Source organism: Sarcophilus harrisii, chromosome 2, assembly GCF_902635505.1.
Source record: "Sarcophilus harrisii chromosome 2, mSarHar1.11, whole genome shotgun sequence".
Taxonomy (NCBI): domain Eukaryota; kingdom Metazoa; phylum Chordata; class Mammalia; order Dasyuromorphia; family Dasyuridae; genus Sarcophilus; species Sarcophilus harrisii.
The window spans coordinates 416,070,122-416,094,442 of NC_045427.1; the positions used below are offsets into that span (position 1 = coordinate 416,070,122).

Below are 24,321 nucleotides of genomic sequence, written 5' to 3' on the forward strand. Positions count from 1 at the left end.
TAAGAGGAGAATCAGAACAAAAAGGAAAAACCATGAGAAAGAAAAACAAAAAAGTAAAAATAGTATGCTTTGATCTGTATTCAGGCTTCACAGTTTTTTCTCTGGAAGTAGATAGAATTTTCTTCATGAGTCTTTTGAAATTCTCTTAGATCTTTGTATTGTTAAAAAAAAAAAATCAAGTCTGTCACAGTTGATCATTGCATAATGAGAATATTACTATATACTAATAATGCTTACTTCACTCAGCATCACTTCCTGTATCTTTCTAGGTTTTTCTGAAAGCAGCCTGCCTATTATAGTACAAATGTATTCCATTGCAATCATATAACACAAGTCATTCATCCATTCTCTAGTTGATGAGTATCCTCTCAATTTCCAATCATTTGTCACCACAGAAAGTGCTACTATAAATATCTTTATATATCTGGGTCTTTCCCCCCCCCTTTTAATGATCTCTTTCAGATACAGATCTAATAATGGTATTCTTGAATCAAAAGATATGTATAGTTTTATAGCCCTATGCCAGAGGTCCAAATTGTTCTCCAGAATGAGTAGATCAAGTCACAACCCTGCCAACAAAGCATTAGTATTCTATTTTTCCCACATTCTTTCCAACACTTATCATTTTCTTTTTCTATCATATTAACCAATCAGATAGGTGTGAGATGGTACCTTAGAGTTGCTTAATTTGCCTTTCTCTAATTAATAGTGATTTAGATATTTTATAAGACTATAAATAGCTTCAATTTCTTCATCTGAAAACTGTAATTTAATATCCTTTGACCATTTATCAATTGGAGAATGACTTGTATTCTTATAAATTTGATTCAGTTTTCTATACATTTCAGAAATGAGGCCTTTATCAGTAACAATGGCTATAAAAATTGTTTCAAGCTTTCTGCTTTCCTTCTAATCTTGGTTGTATTAGTTTTGTTTGTGCAAAAAGGTTTTAATTTAATGGAAATTAAATTATTTATTTTGCATTTCATAATGTTCTCTAACTCTTGTTTGGTGATAAATTCTTCCCTTCTATAAATCTGACAAAATATAAAACTATTCCTTGCTCTCCTAATCTACTTTTAATCTAAATCATGTACCCCTTTTGACCTTATCTTGGTATATAGCATGAGATATTGGTCTATGCTTAGTTTCTATCATACTGTTTTTCAGTTTTTCTAGCAGTTTTTGTCAAATAGTGAGTTATTATCCCAGAAGCTGGAATCTTTGGATTTATCAAACAGTAAATTATTGTAGTCTTTTACTACTGTGTTCTGTGTTCTTAATCTATTCCACTGATCCACCTTTCTATTTCTTAGTACCAAATAGGTTGATTTTTTTTTAAATCTTTCTTTTTTTTAAATTAAAGCTTTTTATTTACAAAACCTATGCATGCACTCAGTTCCCACAGGCCTCTCTTTGGGTATATATGGCTTTCTTTATCACTGAACAGTTGGAAGTGGTTTGAATCATCTCATTGCTGAAGAGAGCCACATCCATCAGAATTGATCATTGTATAGTTTTGTTGTTGCCATGTATAATGCTCTCTTGGTTTGGCTCATTTCACTTAGTATCAATTTGATAACTTTTTGAGCATAGTTATCAGACTGTGCATACCCTTTGAACCAGCAGTGGTTCTATTGGGCTTATATCCCAAAGAGATCGTAAAGGAGGGAAAGGGACCCACATGTGCAAAAATGTTTGTGGTAGCCCTTTTTGTAGTGGCTAGAAACTGGAAACTTAGTAGATGCCCATCAATTGGAGAGTGGCTGAATAAATAATGATATATGAATATTATGGAATATAATTGTTCTGTAAGAAACGACCAACAGGATGATTTCAGAGAGGCCTGGAGAGACTCACGTGAACTAATGCTAAGTGAAATGAGCAGAACCAGGAGATCATTATATATGGCAACAATAAGTACAAAATAGTTTTGATGTTTGCCACTTTATAAGATAATTTTAGATCTGGTATGGGTAGGTCACCTTCTTTGAATTTTTTTTTCATTCATGTCATTGATATTTTTGACTTTTTGTTCATCCAGATATATTTTGTTATTTTTTCTAGCCCTATAAAATATTTGTTGGTTGTTTGATTCACATGGCTCTGAATAAGTAAATTAATTTAGGTAGAAGAAGAAAGTCGTTTGTTTGCTGAGGCATTTGGGGTTAAGTGACTTGCCAAGGTATTGAGGTAGGTAATGGATTTAGAATCAGAGAACCTAGATTTCAGTTCTAGTTCTATTACTATGCGATGTCCTTTAATCTTGTTCCTAGGCTATTCTAAGTTTTCCTGTGATATGGTCTTAAAGCTTCTCACCATCCTAGCTGTCCTCCTCTGCTAATGTTTCAGCTGGTAGCCATTTTTTCCACAACTCTTTCTAACTCTACCCTCCCTCTGCTCTCAAGTCTGATTCTTCTTTTATTATTTGAAGATAGCTATTATATCCCCATAAAGTTATCTATTCTTCAGGTTAAGTATCCCCATTTATTTCAATCATTTTCTTCAGCAATTTCTGTGGCATATCTCCTAGTCTCCTACATATCATAGTTGCCGAAAGGCGAAAGTCATAGCCTATATCTTGCCCTTCCCAAAATATGGAACAAAACTGAACATTATATTCCAGATCTGTTCTTAAAAAGTTTGATTACAATGAGATATAAGTACTCTTCTTCTGGACACTATGTGTATGTCCTTGCACCTCCTTCCTCCTCCTCTTGACCTCATAGTTAGCCAGCTGACATAAACTTTGTTCTCAACTTTTAAATACCTTACTCCCTTACTTTTGTGTCATTCCCATCACGCAAGTCTTCAAATTACTCCCATCTTCATCCATTTTTTGTTCCTATTCCTGTGCAGATTAATGCAGATTGAAGAAGTCACACTATAATGCCAACTGGGTCCACTACAAATTTATGTTATCTAATCTCAAACTAAGGGCATCTAGGAGGTACAGTGAATAGGATGCTGGGCCTGGATCCAAGAAGACATCTTCCTGAATTCCAATCTGATGTCAGAGATTGATTAGCTGAGGGACCCTGGGAAAGTCACTCAATCTTGTATGCCTCAGTTTCCTCAACTGTAAAATGAGTTGGAGAAGGGAACAACAAAACCACTCCAGTATCCATCAAGAAAACCTCAAATGGAGTCATAAAGAGTTGGCTACAACTGAAAAATGACTCCTGAACCTTAACTAGGCCTTCATGCTTCCAGAAACTATTGTTTACAAACCCTCTCAGCTCTTGTATTCTCTTCAAATCTCAATATCATTTCTACCTTCCACTCCTTTTGACAGATGTCTTTGCCTCCTTCTTTACTGAGAAAAATGATGCTAGCAGTTGTGAGCACTCTCATCTTTCCTATTGTATACTTCAAAACCCTTTTTCATTTTTATCTACTTTCTCTTCTGTTGCTTTAGTCTCTCTGGAAGAGGTACCCTTTTCCCATCAAGACTAACTCCTTTACTTGTGCACTTTATTCTGTGTTTCATATCTTTTAGTATCTTTCTCTTTTAATCACTTCCTGTCTTTTTCAAATTTTTCTTCTTTAGTGACTCCTTCCCTAAAGTCTACGAATAGACACAACTCTCTCCATCTCTCCCAATCCATAGAAAATCATCATTTAACCCTGACAGCTCTTTAAGCTATAGCCTGCCTATCCTTCATTGTCAAATTCTTATAAGCAAAGAAGGGCAAACCTTAAGCAACCATCTTCTATCTTTTCTTTCCTTCCTTTCTCCCTTTTCCTTCCCTTTTCTCTGTACACAATGGTATTATATCCCTACCTGCTAAGTACTCTCCCCAATGGAATATACATTTTGATCACTGAAACCTTCCCTGAAAACAGGAAACAGTCTGATCTATGAGTGACCACAAGCACTCTTTTTGACCCTGAACCTGTGACCAAGAGCCTTTTAAATATGCATAAAATCACAGGTCATAGCTTTAGAACTAGAAAGGACCTCAGAGAACATCTTTTTTCCTTTAATTTCTGTGACTTTATTTTCTCCAAATTCTTCCTCTTGTCTGATGGCATCTTCTGGTTACTGTCCTCCTACACCTTAAGCATTGAATATGAACCGTTTTTGCTGGATCTATTTCCTTACTCTAAACATTTGTTGCTCCAAAAATTCTGTCCTGAATCCATTTTGATTTTCTTTCTCAAGGTTTCTTCCTTTGTATATTTTTGTTCAATCATTTTTCAGTCATGTCTGACTCTAGCCCATATGAATTCAATTATCATCTAATCTAAACTAAATCAATATATTCAGCTCTAATATCTCTCCTGAACTGTGGTCCCATATTATCATCTTTGGAATACCTCAAATTCAACATGTTCAAAACCTAATTATATTCTTCCATAAGCCTTCTCTTCTGAAACTTCTCCATTTCTATTAAGAGCATTACTGTTCTCCTAGTCACCTAGATTTCTAGTATCAGAATTGTTCTGTATTCCAGACTTGATCTAGCAGAGTGCTTTGCAGATAGTAAGTACTTAATTAATTCTATCTATCTACCAGCCTGCCTTTACTCTCTTCCCTCTCCAATTCATCTTCCATGGGGCTGCCAAAATAATTTTCTTAAGACATAGATCTTATTATTTTAGTGTCTTGCTTGAAAATGTTTAGTGGTTCTTTATTACAAAATGTTCAGGCTAAGGCTCTTCATAATCTGACTCCAGCTTAACCTTGCCAGCTTTTTTTTTTTCTTATCTCTATCCTTAAACATCTCAAATTAGATTGACAAGAATGCCATTCTTGCTAATTTCTTCCTTTCAAAATGCTTCATTTCAAGGCTCACCTCAGATCCTTCTCTGATCCTTCTATTCATGAATGTTTTATCTTTCTCTTTAAAAAAATCATTATATATTGATTTTTGTACAAACTATCTGCATTTCCCTCTTCCCCCAATGCTGGTAGAAAATAAAATCTTTGAGGAAAGGGACACTTATTCTTGTCCTAGCATCTCCAGTACTTGCATCGCCTTAACAAATATTGGGCAAATTTTGTTTTATATTTATTTATATATTTATTCAAAGTCTAGGTTCGACTAAATGACTTATTAAATCTTTTTCAATTCTGAGGCTGTGCTCCTGAAGAACTTGATAGATTGGGAGGGTGAGGACATAGAAGGTGGCTGAAGGCTAATGTCAGAAGGGAAGGATAAATCCCTATATTTATGCCCACCTGCATTTTTGATTTCCTTCACAAGCTAATTGTACAATATTTCAGAGTCCAATTCTTTTTGTACAGCAAAATAACGTTTTGGTCATGTATACTTATTGTGTATCTAATTTATATTTTAATGTATTTAACATCTACTGGTCATCCTGCCATCTAGGGGAGGGGGTGGGGGGTAAGAGGTGAAAAATTGGAACAAGAGGTTTGGCAATTGTTAATGCTGTAAAGTTATCCATGCATATAACCTGTAAATAAAAGGCTATTAAATTAAAAAAAAAAAAAAAAGAAGGGAAGGATAGACTGGGGCTAATCCAGATTCTTCAGAAGGAAATGACAAACCATCACTCCAATAACTTTGCCCAGAAAACTCAAATGGAATCATGAAGAGTCAGACATGACTGATTGAAATTGGGATTTTCAAGGCAGAAAGGAGTGAAGGCCAGAGTTGGGGATAGGGGAAAGTGGGGAAAGGAATAATGTAGGATGGACCAGGAGGTTGCAGAACTAGAGAAAGTCAGATAGGGGAAGGACAGAAAATGCCCAGCCAGGATGATGAAGCCCTAGAAATTCAAGGAGCTGCTTTGGGGTGGGAAGAAATGTAATGCAGGATAAACTGAGGCAAAACAGAGATTAGAGATTTTTAATATTGTAATAGTGGAGAAGTTGGACTGGCAGCCGTACTAGCCAGCAGGCTTGTATGGGACTCTTATCTCAAAGCATCTATCGTCCATGGAGTAATTCCAGAGACTTTTATAGGGCTCTAGCGATCAGAGAAACAAAGGCAAGAGGCAGGGGGGGAAGGCAGGCAGAAGACTGGTAGAATGGAAATTCCAGGAAGGACCATAACTTTTTAATACTGATAGGCTGGGGATGAAGAAGGAAGGATCACAAATTCTGCTTAGTTGGGAGTGAAAGAGCTAGGAGACAGGACATCTGGGACAGAAGAGAAAGAATCTCATCTAAGTTTTTGTGACAAGCCATTTGCAGTTTTAGGACTCTTTGGAAGGCCAAAGTGGCCAGAGCTGCGAAACCCTAATTATCTCAGTCCTACTGACCATGAAGGGGGGGAAGGGGGGATTGCTACCAGGAAACTGAGGCAGAGTAATTCAGGGAAACAGAGGCATTACTGTATGCCCCATTTAATAGAAATTTACTTTTTTCAAGGGGCCTCTGCTTCACAACCATATATGAAATATGGGGAGTGCAAGTGCCTATTTGACAGAGGAGACTACAGAAAGCCTCACCCCACGCCAAATGCGATGCACGGGCCCACACTTTTCAGGGTGAGCCTCAATTCTTTTTTTTTTTTTTTTTTTGTAAAAAATATTTTTTTGATTATACACGTACATTTTATTTTCTTATTTGTGTTTTGTTTTTTTTTTACATATTTCCTTATCAATTATGTTGGGAGAGAAAAATAAAACAAAAAGGGCAAACCATTAGAGAAAAATAAAACAGAAGAAAAAGTAAAAAAGATGAACAAAACATGTGATTTACATTCAGTCTCCATGTTCTCTCTCTGGATGTGGATCGTGTTTTCCATCCAAAGTTTATTGGGATTTCCTTCAACCTGAGGGCGCTGAGAAGGCACAATGTTCCCTCTACACTTGTTCTACTTGTCTTGAGCGAGCCTCAATTCTAAAGCATCCTTCTCACGGTCACACAACGGAAAAGGCCGGGGAACTTCACACAGGCGGAAGGGCCTGGGAGGGTCTGATGAACCAGCGAGGCTTCAGGGCGAGTAACATTTCACAGCTTTCCTAAGAGGCCGGAGTACTCGCACGTGCGACAGCCCTCGAAGAAAAAAAAAAAAAGTGCCTCCAGCTTCCACGCGCTTCCGGTCCTTACACGACATCCGGGATCAGCCCAGAAGGACTCCGCAGCTTCCGGAATCACCAGCGATCCATTCCAGGGATTGCGGGTATGCGTTGAGCCTCGCTTTAGTAAAGAAGTCACGTGAGCTACCCGAGCACCTTCGGGAATTTCCGGAAGTGTTAAGGGGCGTGCCTTCAAGAGGTGGCCTTCTGCAGCCGCCCCACCAGCATTAGGTAGCCGCCGCATAATCGCGAGCCCGGGACCAGACAGCCCACGGTGGCGGGCCGGGACCGGAAGCGGGTACGGATGAGGTCATTTCCGGCGGGTGACGGTGCGGACGGGTCAGAGGCGTAGAGGCGGCGGCAAAATGGCGGCGCCTGAGGAGCGGGACTTAACCCAGGAGCAGACGGAAAAGCTGCTGCAGTTCCAGGTATTGAGGGTCCGAGAGCACACACGTTGCTGAGGGTCCGCAGGGGAGCGCCGTACCCACCCTCCTTGTGTTGGCAGATGGCAGCACCTGTCAGTCACGGCCCGTGGGGACTCCCCCCTCCCTGCAGCCAACTGCCCTCGGATTTCCCGGCCCCTTTCACAGACCCCACCGCGCCCCCTGGATTGGCACCAGCCTGGTCTTTCGCTGGCTCTTGGCCCGGGGTACCGCCGCTCTCCTCGCTGTTGCTCTCTATAGATCTCCCCTCTTCTCCTTCCTCCCTGTCCCCTTTCCCCATTTCTCTCCCCTTCCTTCCTTTCCTCTCCCCCCCGCCTTTATTTTTCCTCTCTTCCCCTTCCTCTTGTTTTCTTTCCTCACCTTTTCTCACTTTGCCCCTTCGTCCTTTAGTCGCTTTTCCCTTTCCTCTTCACTTCACCCCTCTCACTTAGTAACATTCCCCTCCCCCAAGTATTTGACCCAGTGTTGTCAACCCTAACTTACTAGTGGAATCTACTCTCGTTTACGTCCTGAATCTCTCCCTGCTAGTTATCCCTCCTCCATGGGCCGTAGTGCGGGAGCATTTGTTCTGAAACTGATCACCCAGCTAGGGGCAGCTATAGGCTGTATTTCCAGCGCCCTGACATTATTAGGGTTAACACGGGAGGATCGGGGAGGTTTATAATAAAGAGGCTGAGAATATGAGAGATGGAGGGGTGGGGAAAATGAATGGTATCCATTGGTTTTAGGATCGTTTTCTAAAGCCAATAATACATTTTCTTTCTAAATCTTAATGAATAGATTAGTGCCAGGTTAGAGGAATAGAAGTAGGATGACATTGCCTGAAGGATTAATCATCTAAAATGATACTTTTAGTAATTTTCTTCTATAAATGTTTCAATTTTTTAAATGTCATATTTTTTTTAATGGAATGATGGATAAGAAGTCTATAATTTGGAGTTATAGTTTAGCTGATATAATTCGATGAATATTTTAGACTTGGTAAATAGTTTTTGGTTGTAAAATTAAAATTATATATCCTGAATAGAAATATGATCACAGAAACTTAAATATTATTTGCCTAAAACTTAGTAAGGATCGTCTGTAAGCCTGAGTGGGGAAAAACTGATGACACAGCAAACAGAAGAAAAAGATTAGCAAACAATGGTCACCTGGTCTCAGCTCTGGACTCAGCTCTGAAGTCACTAACTTCAGTGTTATTTCTTGCTTCATTTAACTTTGGTAAGCCATCTAACCTCTTTTTAGAGGACTATAGAGAGATAATACACCTGAGGTACTAAGAGCTTTAAGATGCTGTAAGTTATTTTAAATTATTTTTTACTGTGAATCTTATGTGGTACTATGGAACCTTGAATATGCATTTGACTATGGAAGATAGTAAACATATTCAGTTTGTAGGAGTCTTAGCTGCTGTCAAAATAGTGTCTAGGTAAGATAAAGAACTATAATTAGGTATAGAGTTTGGATAGTGGCTTTTAGTGTAGGATGAACTTGGTTGGAAGCATCATAATTTATTGTTATTGGTCAGGATCAGATTCATCACTTTCTGGTTTGGCTTATCTCTCTCTATTGTAACATTAAACATGGATATATTTTCCCCCCTGCAGACAGAATGTGCTTGAAAGTCTAAAACAAGATTTAGGACATAATAACTTCATTTGTCATACAATAGGAATAAGCTTCTGCTTTTTTGTTGTTTTGTATAATTTTATTATTTTGAGAAAAAAATATTTAGATATCTTAGATTTCTTTCATCCTACTTAAAATGTATGATAATTTTGCATCTTTAAGATATAAAGTATCTCCAACAAGTGCTGTTTTATCATATTTTTTCTGTAGGCTTAGGTCTGAGGTCTGAGTTATATAGCATCATATTTGAAAATTATCGTAAAAATCTTCCTTTCTCTTCCTTCACCTCTTTTTCATGTGAACAGAGAAAATTATCATTTAAAAAATTAATATAATAAATATTACCACTGTTATCTATTTTTTTTAAAGGCTACTCTAAAACATTTATGACAAAAAACCCTTTAGGGAAAAAAAATTATAGTTGTTTACTTAGAAGTGCTTATCTAGTCTGACAAAAATCTCTGATTTAGGATTTAAATTGTGCTAGTTATTAACTTTGTAGGTTTTAAGTTAGGCATATTTGTTGAGCACCTAATTGCTGAATTTGTGCCATTTAAGGTGCCATTTCAGCATATGGTTTTCTATTTATGAAAATTAAATCAATTGTATTAACAAAAAAATTTAGCATGTCTTAAGCAAATTCTCATTTGAATGAATGCTTACATGTTAAGTTTCTTTGAATTAAAGTGTTAGATGTAATTTGTATTTCTTTGAATGGGACAATTAATACAAGTCATTACTGTAGTGTTTTGGGCTAGCTTTCTGTCATAGTCAGACCCAGTCTTCTCCGTTAGTGCAGGAGGCAGGAAGGAGAATCACCACAAAGCTGGTCAAAGATAGAATATCTGTCTTCCAGTCCTTCTTAGCCCTTATATACCCTATTGTAATTACATCATTACAGCATACTGATTTGTGAACTAGAGAACCATTACATCATCATAATAAGTATATATGTTAACTAGAGAATCAATTATCTCATTAATTCTACTGAGTTAACACCTTGTTTCAAGTGTACTTCTCCACAGTTCAGGTCTACACATTACATTTAAGAAAAATATATTCCTTGAAATTGTATTATTTAATGTTATGATAGGTTTTGGTTTTCTGACCAGTAGCTTTTTGTCCAGTTTTTACAGCAGTAACTTAACGCTGTATTCAGTTATATAATCATAAATGATTCTTTTGTGTATTCTTAATGCACATTTCCCGAAGTACATATGTGTGTGTGTGTGTGTATATATAAAACAAGAAAATTAAATTACTAATGACATAAATTTTTATTTTAATATGTGTTTATTAAATGATTGTGTTCTAGGAATCAGTCATTACGTTTAGGATCTTAATATCTATAGCTGATAGGAACCTTAGAACTCATCTTATTTCCTTATTTTGTGAGTCATTGTCTTTAAACTAATTCACTTCAATTCCCAAATTTTAGTGATTCTTCCATTGCAAGATCTCTTATATCTGTTCCCTTGTTTCTAATAGTACAATATAGTATAATGTAGGGCCTTGGTACCTCTTTACTTGCCTGGACTTTTATCATTCTATCTTAATTGGTCTCACTGTTTCCCTCTTTTTCAGTCCATTCTCCACAAAGTTGCCAAAGTAATGTCTATGAAACTTCAGTTGTCATTCCCCTTCAGAAAAAGCTCTAATGGTATCTTGCTTTTTTGGGATCATATACAAATTCCACTTAGTTTTTAAAGTCCTTTAAAATCTGGCTTCAGCCTACCTTTTCAGTCTTAACGACTCATTACTTCCACATATAGAACTATCTGCTAATATTCCTCATGTATAGTATTCCATCTACTATCATCATGCCTTTTCATAGACTGTTCCTCATGCTTGGAATACACTTCCTTCTGCATCTCTTAGAGTGCTTATTTCCTCTCAAAGCTAATTTAAATGCTATTTCCTACATGAAAACCTTTTGTGATACCTCTAGGAGCTAATATCCTTCTCTCCAAAATTTTTCTTTGTAAACTGTGCATATAGTTTGTATTTACTTAATAAGTATACATACTGGCTGCTCTGATAAAATTTAAGCTCGTTGATGTCAAGATAATTTTTTTATATTTGTGTCCCCAGCTCCTAACATAGTACCCAACACAGGTGCTTAAAAAATATACATCATTGATGTGTAAAACATTTTCTATTCATTTCATTTATTTGCCTGATTTTTTTTAATCATATTAAGTCATGTAGGAAATATAGCTATTGAAAACTTGCTTTATACAAGTGTATTTTTCTAAGTTCTTAGGCTTCTTGATTTCTGTCTTATTTTTATTACAGCAAATCAGAAGGTAAAGAAATAGTTTCCTCAGAGTCACAATGCTTTGGAGAAAATTCCAACACTATTCTTTTCTCCTCTACCTCCTATTTCACAGGCTTCTGTTAACTACTTGTTAGGTGCAAGGTACTGTGATTAATTTTGCATGAGATACATATATAAGACACCATGTCATGATTGATTACTAAAGAGAAAGTGGTGTATCATTAATAGAATGAACATTAGGGGAGGTTTTGACTGACATTTTTAGAAGTCATGAGGATAAAGAGAATAGAAATTTGAGCCATTTTAGGCAATTGTATATACAATTAAATGTATATGTAGTGAGAAAAGAGCTGAAAACTTAATCTCAAGGAAATCTAGATCTTGGCAATCAAAAATAGTATGAAATAGTGGGAAAGTGATATACCTAATATCAGATGAACTAGTCTCAACTTTGTTTCTTGTGATTTTGGACAAGTCACTTCATTTCTCTTTTGACCTCATTTTTCACATCTATAAAATGATATGGGTAGACAGGATGAAATCTCGGGTCTTGTATCACTAAATCTTATAATTCTAAGATTTTGACCTCTTTGCTATCCTAAATGGTAACGTTAATGCCTTTAAAATTAGCCTTAAAAAAGGCTAATATTCAAGGTACATAGAGAATTGATTCAAATATATAATGAAGAGCTACTCTTCAGTAGATAAAATAGTCACAGGTATATAAACTTCAAATTGACATAGCTTTTTTTTTTTTTTTTTTTTGCTTTTAAGATTCTGAATATTTCCCCCCTTTTCTCCTACCCAGCAAATCATTTTTTATCACAAGATTAAAAAAAGAAATAAAAAATTTTTCTCCAAAAATTTAAAGTAGTCATTATGTGGTTAACATGCTCCAAATAACAAATATAAACTAATACAATTTTGAAGTTTCACTAAAACCTCTGCAAATTGGCAAAGATGGAAGAAAGAAAAGGAAATGAAGGGTTGTGGAAAAACAGATATGTTGATTCACCATTGGTTAAACTATGAAATGGTCTGACCATTTTGGCTATCAATTTTGAATTGTGCAAGAAAAATGACTAAATTTTTCTTACTGTTTGACACAATAACCCTACTACTGGGAACATACCCTACGGAGATCAAAGACAGAAACAAATTTGCAATACAGCTTTGAAAGTAAGCTCCTACTCTGAAGAAGGTAGTATTTTCAGTAATCTTTAGTAAGTATTAAAGTAAGTATTTAGTAAGTATATTAAGTAAGTATTTAGTAAGTATTAAATCTTTAGTAAGTATTAAAGAGCAAGCTTCCAGAAGAGGGTATCACATTAAGTCTTAAGGAATGAAAAGTTGTTAGGATTGCATTTTGCCCTAAGTAAAAACTTAATTAAAGGGTGGTTCCACTAGATGGCCTTATTGTTCTAAATATTTGTGATTCTACATCAATTTAAGTATGCAGGAGTCAATTCATATGGACTAGAACCCATTGTTAAGTTTCTCTTCTCAGATATGAGTAAATGCTACTTACTAGGGTTTGATTTGTTTTGTTTATGGGCTAGACTTGAAAAAGTGATAGAGAAAATATTAATTAAAAGATTAAACTTTTTCCTGGAGAGCTGATTGTTAAACATTTGTAAGTATTCCCCAGTCCCTAAGCCTTTTTTTTCTATGTTACAATGATCCAGATTTAATGGAGTGGTGTATGGAAAAAATGGATAAAGCCGTGAAGCATTATTTATTTCTAATATGGTTAAGCTTGACAAATTAAAGTTAGTTGTTGAGCCAGCAACTTGATAGAAAACATATTCCAACTCTTTGAGGAAAACAGGCTACTTTTTTTCTTTCATTAGGATCTTTATGGCCCTTAGCATTTTCTGGTACTTCACATTTATCCCTCTTATTACTCCCGTGTTGCTAGTATTGTGAAACTATTATATTATCCCTGTATTTATTGCTTCAGTTGTGCTATGACTGGGTACTCACTATAATTTTTTATAAGGCATGGATAACATTTAAAGATTAAACTCCTGAAGAAAGTTATAATTTGAGATATACCAACTCAATGTCCATTTGAAACTGAGGTCTATGGTCATATACACAGAAAGGAATAGAATAAGATAGATGAATATCTGCTGCTGCTATTGTCAATGTTTTTCGGAATTTTCATGTCATGGAGGCATTTAACTTGTCACATAGACCTATTCTGTTCAAATAAAACAGTCTTGGTAAGCTATCAGAAGATAGTATAGGACCTATCAATAGATTGTGTGATGTGTATATGAGAACAATAAATATTGGAGAACCTACTGTGATGGATTTAAAGAAGCCCTAGGGATTACCTCATGATTATCAGCAGTCAGATTACTGGTAATAAGATTATTTCACAGATTACTAGCCTTCAGAAGAGCATATTTTGTCATCATTGCCTGTGAGTTCTGGAAAAATGAGACAAAGGGATATTGTAGTAGAAAGAACATTATACTAGAATTTTGTCTGGAGGCATATGTTGTAGTCTCTGTCATTAACTACCTGTGTTACCTTTAGCAAATTACTCAACTCCTATAAGCTTTGGTCTTTGAAATAAGAATTTTGGACTAGATAATCTCTAAGATTAATTCTAGTTTTAATTGTATGATTCCATTGTTTATATTTTTCCTCTTCAGTAGGAAGTAGATTGATCTAAGGTCCCTTTCCAATTAAAAAAAAAAAAATCCAGTAATGGAAGATTACAGTTTGCAGAGGATTCATTCTTAATTGAGTAGTAGCATCTTGCTGAAAGTTTCTAAAGTCTATTGTAAATGACCTAAATGATTTTGGGAAATAAGTAATTAAATGGAAGTAATGAGAGTGAAACTTGGTGTAAGGGCCATAATGTAGGTCAGTGTGTGTTCTTAGACAGATTTCTGGGACCTAGTTGTTTATGCCCAATAGGGCATAAATTTATATAGTTTACTATAATTAGCCCAAGCTCCACTGAACTATGTTTCCAACTGTCTAGCCATCTTTTTGGAATTTTTATCCACTGTAATCTGGTCTACTGGCTCTCCAAAGATCATGCCCTAAAGTACTTAGTCCTACTCAATTCTTGAACTGACTTGTTGGGGTTCAATTATCCATTCCTTCTCTCTTGTATCTAAACATGCCAGTTCCTCCAACCCTTTCTATGGGAATGCTACTAAGATATTACCATTATATCTGAAAAAAAAAATCAAACTATCCTATGTTCCTATTTACCATTTCTTTGACTTCCTAAGCCAAAACATCCTGCCCTGAGCACTACTTTCTTAGTAGTTGTTTCCCGTTAGAATATAAAGTCTTTGATGGCAGGGGCTGTCTTAATTTTGTGTTTTGTGACTCTAGCACTTATAATGTTGCTTGGCACATAATAAATATTTAAATGTTTTTCATTTATTCACTTATTTCCAAGGGGACTTGAAAGTAATACTTCCTCTGCTACTATACCCTCAATTAGAAAGGCTTTGTTTTCCCATTTTGAAAAGCAAAGCCCTCTTTATGATAAACCAGAGAGGACAAAGTTATTTTGCCCATGTCAGGTTTCTGAGTTTTAAGTGAAAATGAGAAACATGAAAAGTTGGAGCATTTTCAGGTAGCAAATTAAAGCCTGTGTACCAGGTGAAATTTGGAAAATGTTTCTCAGTTGAGATTTGAAACTTATTCTTTAGTCTCTCATGAGCAAGGTATATTTGGGTAGAACTATATATAACTCTTCTAAATGACCTGTAGATATGGTACCTTGTTATGTTTAAGATATGAATACTGTTGATCTGAGTAATAAACGAGGTAGCAACAAATTGAAACAAAAGAATGATCGTACATGAAATTGTCAAATTATTATTTAGTGGTGTATGTAACCTTAAATAGCACCATTCTCCTGGCTTCTTTCTCTCCTCCCTCATCTGAACTCTTCCATATTTTTTTGGATGTCATGGTTATAACTATCTTTGTCTATATCTCTTAGTGTTGGGGTAAAGATCTTCTACTGGTTTTGTGTTCTACATTATTATGACATGGAGAGGGCAGGGCTGTGTCATTTGGGCAAAGCTTCCACAAAGTGTACCAAGCTTGAAAGATTTCACATACAAGCCTAGCATATTGTCTGAGGATTGTAAAGGGCTGAAACAAGATCTTGAGTTGATGCACTGAGGTCAGATAACCAAGCATTTGAGGCTAACTACCGATTGGACAATACTCTGTTAGCATATGCTTGGAAAATGGCCCTTCCCACTATTCTGTGCTGGTTCAATCTTTTGGTATATACAGAGAATTGTGGAAAGGATTAGGACAAGCCAGAGTCACTTGGGTGATGGAGGTGGAAAAGACAGGTCACAGAGATACTTTGTCCATTCTCTTCACTTTTAACCCCTAAAAACCAAGAATAAAGACCAAGGACTTTTGCTTATCCTGACTCCAGCTAATTCTAAGCTATCCAGGGTGCTAACTTGGTCTTCACAGAGGACCAGCTTAACCAGATTGGAAAAACTTATCACAATTTGACTTGACTTGATTTGATGACTTTTTGACTCAGAGTGACTCTTGATAACTATTAAATTGACCCACCTGCATTGTTGGAGGGGGCCCCACGTTTATTTATTTACTTATTTATTTGTTTGTTTATTCATCCATTTATTTATTTATTCATTTGTTCTGATAGGTTTATTTATTTTTAATATATATTACTTTATGAATGGTTGGGAGAGAAAAACAGCAAAAGGGAAAAACCATGGGGGAGAAGAAAAAAATAGAAAAAAGAAATGAACATAGCATGTGTTGATTTCCATTCAGTCTCCTTAGTTCTTTTAGTGGATTCATATGGCATTTTCTGTCCAAAGTCTATTGAGATTGCTTTGGAGATCTCTTGTATTTATGAAAATGTCAGGTGATTCTTGATGTATTTTATTTAGTAAGTGTATCTATTCTGATTATCTTTTCTTGACTCTTTTATCAATTCAGTTATCTTACCACATTTCTTTGTATTTTTCATGCCAATTTCTTATGGCATAATAATATTCTATTATGTCCATGTGCCAAAATTGTTTTGCTATTTCTTGATCTTTGAAGACATAAATGGTTTATAACAATTTTGTTTTAATAAGAATAAAAGTTTGGTAAGTATTTTTATAAAAGAACATTCTTAGGATTTACTCCTTGTAGTAGAGCCAACCATTGAGTAAAAAGGTTGTTGTGAACCCTTAAATATTTTTTCAAAAAGACATCAGTATTTTATTTAGTAGTATATTAATGTGCTTTTTTTCTTCATAGTCTCACTAACCTTGGGTTTTTTTCTCTTTTTTTTCCTGGTTTAGTCAAATTCCTCCCTTCCCCCTAATTCCAACCCCCTGCATTTCGCATGTGAGGAAACTAAGATCCAAAATGATTTGCCCTTGGAGGCACAAATAAGGAACAAAAAAGTAGTAAGACTACTTTGCCAAGTACTCTTTCTCTGAAGGTTAAGCAGATTGTTTGTTGCTTCTAGTACTTTTCCTTTTACTTGTGAAATCAGAAAAATTCTATTTTTTTTTTTTTTTTTTTTTATAAAGAGACTTTTGAATTACTTGATCACAGAATTTGAGAGTTGGTAGGAACCTCAATGGTGGTCATGTACAATTCACACTTAAGAGGAATTCCCACTGGGGATATACAGGTCATCCAACCTTTGTTTAAATCACTCCAATAAAGTGAAAAATAGCAATTCTCTAGTAGTCTGTCCCCTTTTGGGCAGCTCTCATTGTTGGAAACTTTTTCCTGACATCAAACCCTTAATATTTCTCTTTGCAGTTTCCACCCATTGTTTCTGGTTGTATCTTTAAGGTCATAATACAACAATTCTAATCCTGCTTCATGTGGCAACCTTTATAGTACTTGAAACCATCTACCATGTCCCTCTTGAGTCTTTTTTTTTGTGGATTCAATATGACACGCAGTTCCTTCAAATATGAAATTAGTTTTTTCAGTCAGTTGCCATGTGATACATTTGATACATTTGACACTTCATCTTTTCTCTGTTCACTCCAACTTGTCAGTACCCTTAAACTATAGTTTCTTGAATTAATGACAATTCTCTGAGTAGGATAATGAAGGATTGCATAGTATTTTGGACTCACTTCCTTCTTCCTTAAACAACTTCTCTTAATGCAGCTCACGAATGCATTTACCTTTTTTGCCATCAGCCTGAATTCATAGAGTTTATGGTACATACTAGCATACCTCTCCAATTCTCATCTTTCAGAATAACTGTTCTCTAACCATACCACTTCCATTTTGTCCTTTGAGGATAAAAATCAAGTACAGAATGGAGAAGGCATAGATTCATATAAATAATCTTTATTGTTCTTTATATGTTGAAAATGTGGTCCAAGTTCATAAAAAATGATCAATGAACTTGTTATATAGTTTTAAATTGTATATTTAATTTTAAAACATAGCAACAAAAATTTGTTCCCTTTTGAACTTTTTTTTGGTCAGTTAATGTTTTTAAAGGATTTATTAAGTTCTTTCTAGCTTTAAATTCAGTGAGAACCCTTCTATCGATTTCTTTACAATACTCATATCATTTTCAAAAAGACCATTATGAAAATAATTGCAATTATATAGCAACATCAGTTTTCAAGACAAGAACTGTTCAAATGAAAAATCAGGGTATAAGTTGATATTTGGTATCTTTAGTGTAAAGGTAGATATTAGGAAAATGATGACAAAAATGTTGGAAAATATGGCTATGAGTAATGAATTGAAAGCAATAGACTAAAAAGAAGTATTACACTTATGACGTTTTCTTTGAGAATAGTCAGAAGGCATTTTATCAGAACAAGACCAAATAATTCCACAAAGATTGAAATTGATTAGATTTTGAGAGACAGGAAACGGCTTATTGCTTATTGTGGGAGTTATTTCTGAATCAGCTTTCTGTGTATAGTCAGACCATCAATTGTTAGAACAGAGGACATAATTAATACCAAATTAGAATTAAAGAGAAGATACAGTGAAAGTGATGCAGGAAAGATTCCAATCTTTGATTCCCAACCCCCCTAGCTAATGTAAATTACCCTTTGACTCACAAATCCTGGTCCCTTTGAATTCCAATAGAAGATCTGGACCTGTCCCAGCCCCACCCGGATCTGAGCCAACTCTGGGGCTACACCCCAAAGCCCCTCGAGCTAAGTCTCTGACTTAAAAGGACCACACTGGGAACCCCTATTTGCAGAGATTCCAAACATGGTCCCATGTGAGGACCCTCTGTCCACTGGACCCTCTGTCCAGTGCCCTCCTTATCTCTACCTTCACCTATCTCCTACTTCTAAACTTAGTAATAAATCTCTTTTATTAATCTAGCTCTCTGGGCCAATAAATGCTTTTATTGGGAATCTGCGCCGCTACTAGACCTCATATACCGCCGTATCCTTGCGCTGAATCCAAGGGGGTTGCAGGGGAACTCTGTTTGACTCCCAAACCTCTCTCTATTGTCAACTCTGTTGACTACCCCAAACCTGCCACTAGACCTTAACTAAACCCTAATTTCATTTAGGTACCCCAAATGTAGACCTCAACATGTGGTCTACACCTCAACATTTGTTTCCAGACCTCAACATTAGCAGTGCAAACGACCTCTTTAAGTCCATTGACTTAAAAATGGGAAATGATTGAGGGACAGGTTAACCACATCAGTGATAGTGATTTCAAACATTTTAAACAGATCAGTTGCTATTTCAAGGAGACCAAAGAGATAGATACCATTTCAGTCTACGAACACTTGGATTTGCCAAACAGACTGATTGACAATAATATCAATTGCAAGAATAACATTTAGGATATAAAAATTTTTATAGGATAGGCAAAATTTTATGTCGAATGAATATGAGCAGTATCATCTCATAAAACAGAAAGAATCAGAAATTTTGGTAAGCTATCCGATACTACAAAGCTATCCTAGTCTGTGTCTGTTGCCTGAAGAAGTGGAAATGGCCCTGAGGAAAACAAAGGTGGAAAACAAAAAGTGATTCTAGGCACACAGGTCATTTTGGGTTATTTTGACTTCACTGAGGGATCATCTTGATGCATATGAAAGAGGGGAATATGCCCGAGGTGAAGACAAAATTGACAGTATTATCAACTGCTGAAGAGGCATCTAGAATGGTACAGCTGATAGAATGCTAAAGTTATAGAAAGATAGAAGGGATTAGCATCCTATTAGCTCTGGAATTCAGAAAGTAGAAGAGGAGAGAAACTGGGCTTTTTAAATCCTATTGCCTGAAATCTTTTAAATTAATTTTAACTCTCTCCTTCTTCCTCCTTTCCTTTTCCTAAAAACCTCAACATCCCAGAGCAAAACAAATTTTATGCTCGTTCAAGTTCTTTTGGTTTAGGCCTTTTACCAGAGCTGCCAGTAGGTAATAAAATTGTCTGCTTTTGACTTTGCCCTTTGTTTTATCACTTGATTAAGGTGAAAAGTGGCTAAAAAATCTGTATAAAGTGGCAATAAAGTAGTAGAAATAATATGAAGTAGAAATATGATAGATTTAGAGAGCATAATTGTAAAAGAATATTATAAAAATAGTATAATAGAGATTCAGTTCATGACATGGGGCAACCATGCTTGCCATCTATCACAAGTTACAAAGATATTGTCATTTTTCACGTAAAACACTTCACAGGCTCAAACCAATGTGCAATAGGCATGGCAGAATCATAGATGATTGAACAATTTGCTTTGGGGGGGGTAACTTTAATGTCCTTTTAAAGTTTTTGGGGACATGGAGGAGTTGAGGGAGGTGGGGCAGGATCTAGGGAATAACAAGGAAGTGGTATTTCTAGTACTCTTAACGACAATCTGGGAAAACAAAAGTTCCCATCAAGGCTGTCTAAATTATGCTAATTAAGACAGTCTGGGAAAACTTTAGCTCCCATCATGGTTGACAGTAGGAATGAGATGGGCTACTTTTGGAAATTCCTAAAAATAAAGTAGGCCAGAGTTTATATCATTTATGGATTGATACTTACTCTGGAATTATTACCTGTGGAATATTCATGAAAGTGCTAAAAACCCATTTATTAATTTTTCTTATTTATGATTCTTAAAAAAAAAAAATTGGAAGAGAATTTAAAGCCAGGGTCTGAGGTAAAGTCGTCTGCTTGCTACTTCTTTTGTTGGAATATAGCTAGCTAAGGATTGATGTTTAGGTGACACAGAGGTTCTTGCTTTCATGGATCTTTCAGTCTAGTAGTAGGAATAACACAGATTATTCTTTCACGATAAGAGGATTTAGTTGGAAACATGCTTCCTAAGGCAGAAAGTCTTACTACTATGTCAGCAGAGAAAGCTTTCTGGAGGAGATAGCATTTGAATTGGTAGAACAGGTTTAAATTCAGGAGGAGAGGCAGGAATACATGTTAGTTTAGTTACCAGAAACAGTATAGTTGAACAAAGGTACAGCTCTTTGAAATATTGAAAGTAGTAGCTATATTAAAATTAATAACTTTTTTGTACATTGTATCTCACAGGGTTGTGATTTTTAAATTGTAAAGCACTGTATAAATGTGAATTACTTTGATATGTTTCTAATCCCTAGGTGGATAAAATACTCATCATTTTTTTTCATTGTAGTAACTTGACTTTATTTCTTGTTTTTTAGGATTTGACTGGTATCGAGTCTATGGATCAATGTCGTCATACCCTGGAACAACACAACTGGAACATAGAGGTACACTGACTGGACACTCTTGGGCAGGTTTTTTTCTTTTCTAGTCTTATGAAGAATCAAAATACACTTATCTCTGTAATGCCTTCCTTATTGTCTTATTTCTTTTTTTCCTACTTAGTAATGACTATTCTATATTCTTAATTCAACAAACATTTTTAAAATATTTTTTTCCAAATCATTCTGCTTGGTGATAAGACATGAAAATAGTAATTAAATCAAACAATTAAAATTAGTCATTTTTTCTCTTAGAATGTTTATGCTTATACAAGGAATTATCCATATATAATGAGTATGATATAAGAATATTATAAAAGTAGTGGAGAGAAAAAATATAAGAAAATGTGAGGAAGAAAGGGAGTTTCAAGCTAGGGGCACTTAAGGATGATTTCATTTGAGAAGCTAGCATCATTGTAGTGTCTTGAAGAAACAAAAGGATTTTAACAGATACAGTTGGGAAGAAAGAACATTCCAGTATGAGAAAGGAATTAAAATTGGAAGACACCTAATAGTACAGTTTAGTGGAATGAAAGAGAATATCAAATGGAAATAGTCTAAAGTAAGAATGAAAAAGTAATAAGGGCACCAGATTATGGAGGGTCTTAATTTTCTGGCTAAGGGGTCAGTCTTTATTTTATTTTAGAGGCAGTATAGGGAATCATTGAAGATTTTTAAGTAAGGAAATTATATAGATTGAGGAATAAGGAAGTTTTGATAGTGATGTTTTGCTCTCTTTGTAAAGGATGGATTAGAGAGAGCAAAGTCTGGTGCTAGTAAGACTGGTTGGAGTCTATTAAAGTAATTTATGTGAGAGAAATTCCCAAGCTAAACTAACTTGGTGACAATGTGATTGGAGAAGGGAAAGGGAATAGATGAAGATATGGTAGAAATAGAATTAATAGGACTGTCACTTGATTAGAAATGTGTTTAAGGAAAATGAGAAAGTCAAAGATGAATTAAGATTTTCAACCTGAGGGACAGTAAGAATAGTAGTGCTTTTGGTAGGAACTGCAAAGTTATTGGTAAGAGAAGGTTTTGAGAAAATAATAATGCTTTCAGTTTAGAATATGATAAATTTCACAGGTTTTTGGGACATCCAGGTGGAGACTTGCATCAGGAAGTTGGACATGTAAGATGAGAGCTTTAAGGAGAAGAAAACTGGATATATAGATTTGAAATTCATCTGCATAGAATTGATCCCATCTTAGTGGATGAGATTACTAGAGGAGAGAATAAGTTGAATCCAAAGCTTTGGAAAACAGCTGTACTTTGGGGGTGTAAAGAGAGGGAAAATAAATCAGTTAAGTTACCAGAGTGTAGTGGTCAGACAAGTTGAAGCTTTCATGGTAGCTGAGGGATGAAAAAGGGAAGATATTGGTTAACTGCATTATCTGCCACAGAAAAATCGAGAAGAATAAAGCCTAGGAAAAAACAATTAAGAAGGTACTAATGAAATAGATGGAACCTAGAAGATCAATAAGAAAAGCACCCAAAGGTCCTTGAAAACTAATTAATTGTAGTAAACAATTTGGGTTTCAGAGAACATATTAAGAAACATACTTCTTTTCCTCTTAATATAGAAGACAGTGGAAATACAGTGATAAGAGTAGTACTACTGGAGTCAAAGAACATGGATTTATATTTTACTTAGACTTTTATTTCCTCTGTAACCCTGGGCAAGTCAACTTGACCACTCCAAGCCCAAATTCCCACTGGCAAAATAAGGGGATTGGACTAGATGGCTTATAAGATCCTTTCCACTTCTGTGTCGAGTATTGCATAAGTTATCAGATATCCCCTCCTTGTGTTGGTTGTTTTTTCTCAGGTTTTTTGTTGTTTTTGTTTTTTGGATGTTATAAGAAACAGTTCAATATGGGAAGTAGGAAAGGGATATAAAAACAATCAATATAACTTTTTTAAAAAGGTTATGATTGACTATAGAGCAGGGAATACCAGTTTAGTAGTGGAATCAAAAACTAAATGATAAGAAACTAAGTGGACCATTGGCATGAAAACTATTCTTGCTCTCAGGAACGCACGACTTAGTTAGAGAAACCTATACGAGGATTTAGCTAGAGGTTAGGATGGTAAGTTCTAGGGGTCTTTAGAGTATACCATGATCAGATGATAAAAGAATGTCCAGATGTCCAGAGTTCTAGAGAGTGTAAGACAGTTGGAAAAGCCTAATAGTTTTCCATCTTAATTGGAAACATTGTAGTTGTTGATTCTTTCCTTATCTGTGCATTGTGAGCAGCCATTGTAAGCAGACAAGATAAGATGGTTGGAGCTGGAAGATCTTCACTTTGGGGAAGGGGGGGAGGGAAGGATGAGTTTGAGGATCCAAGTGGGAGAGTGAAGTGGGATGTGTATGTGTGGGATTCTCAAACAGGGATGATGAGGATGTGAAGTAGCATCATCCATATAACAGGTGGGAGAAAGAAAGGAGTGGAAGAGCTCCCTCTAGTACTTTCTTGGTTCTTCAGTGCTGGATCTCCAATAGGCTGGAAATCCTAGGAAAACTAATCTTGGGAGGGGAAGACACCTGTTTTATCTATATTTTATGCCTACCACAGTGTTTTGCATATAATAAAATGGTCAATACATATTTATTGAATACATAGATTTTTTAAAAATTAGGTTTTTAGTCTCTAAAGATAAAGGCAATAGTTCTAGAAGATGAAAAGAGCAGAAATTTTTGATAAAATATAATAGTTGCCAAGGTGTAAAGTAAATATGAACTTGTTTAAATTGTGAAGACGAGTCCTCCAGTTTAATTGAATTCTTATACACCATAATTATTGCTCACAAAACTCCATTTATTTATTTTTAATCTTTTTATTTTCAAAACATTTGCATGGATAATTTTTCAATATTGACCCTTGCAAAACCTTGTTTTCCAAATTTTCCCCTACTCCCTCCCCTAGGTTGCAAGTAATCCATTATGTGTTAAAACATGCAATACTTTTATATATATTTCTACAATTATCATGTTACACAAGAAAAATCAGATCAAAAAAGAAGAAAACAAAATGTAAGCAAACAACAAGAGAGCTAAAATACTATGTTGGTCTCACAAAATTTTAACTTATAAGTTAAAGAGGTGCTATTGTCCCAAAATAGAAATAGTCTAAAAATGACTTGGATCAGTAGTGTCAAATTCAGATAGTCAGATGCCTGCAGGCTGAATATTGACCTAGAAAATGACAACATTATGTCTGTTGTATTTTTATTTATTTTGCAAAAAATTTCCATATTACATTTT

The 24,321-nt window shown here is 35.4% G+C and overlaps 1 protein-coding gene across 5 annotated transcripts in view; it reads left to right on the forward strand.

Moving 5' to 3' along the window:
* The first annotated feature begins 7,059 nt into the window (after positions 1-7,059).
* The window catches only part of FAF2 (Fas associated factor family member 2), a 78,236-nt gene continuing 60,974 nt past the window's right edge, over positions 7,060-24,321 (forward strand). Inside the window, exons 1-2 of one of the 5 annotated variants that reach the window (XM_031953724.1) lie at positions 7,060-7,424; positions 20,994-21,062. In XM_031953724.1, the coding sequence (XP_031809584.1) occupies positions 7,362-7,424; positions 20,994-21,062 (132 nt within the window). In that variant the 5' untranslated portion in view covers positions 7,060-7,361. Of the gene's footprint in view, positions 7,425-8,633; positions 8,735-20,993; positions 21,063-24,321 lie in introns of those variants that run through there. The other 4 variants (XM_003756865.4, XM_031953723.1, XM_031953725.1 and 1 more) reach the window with 4 other exon arrangements.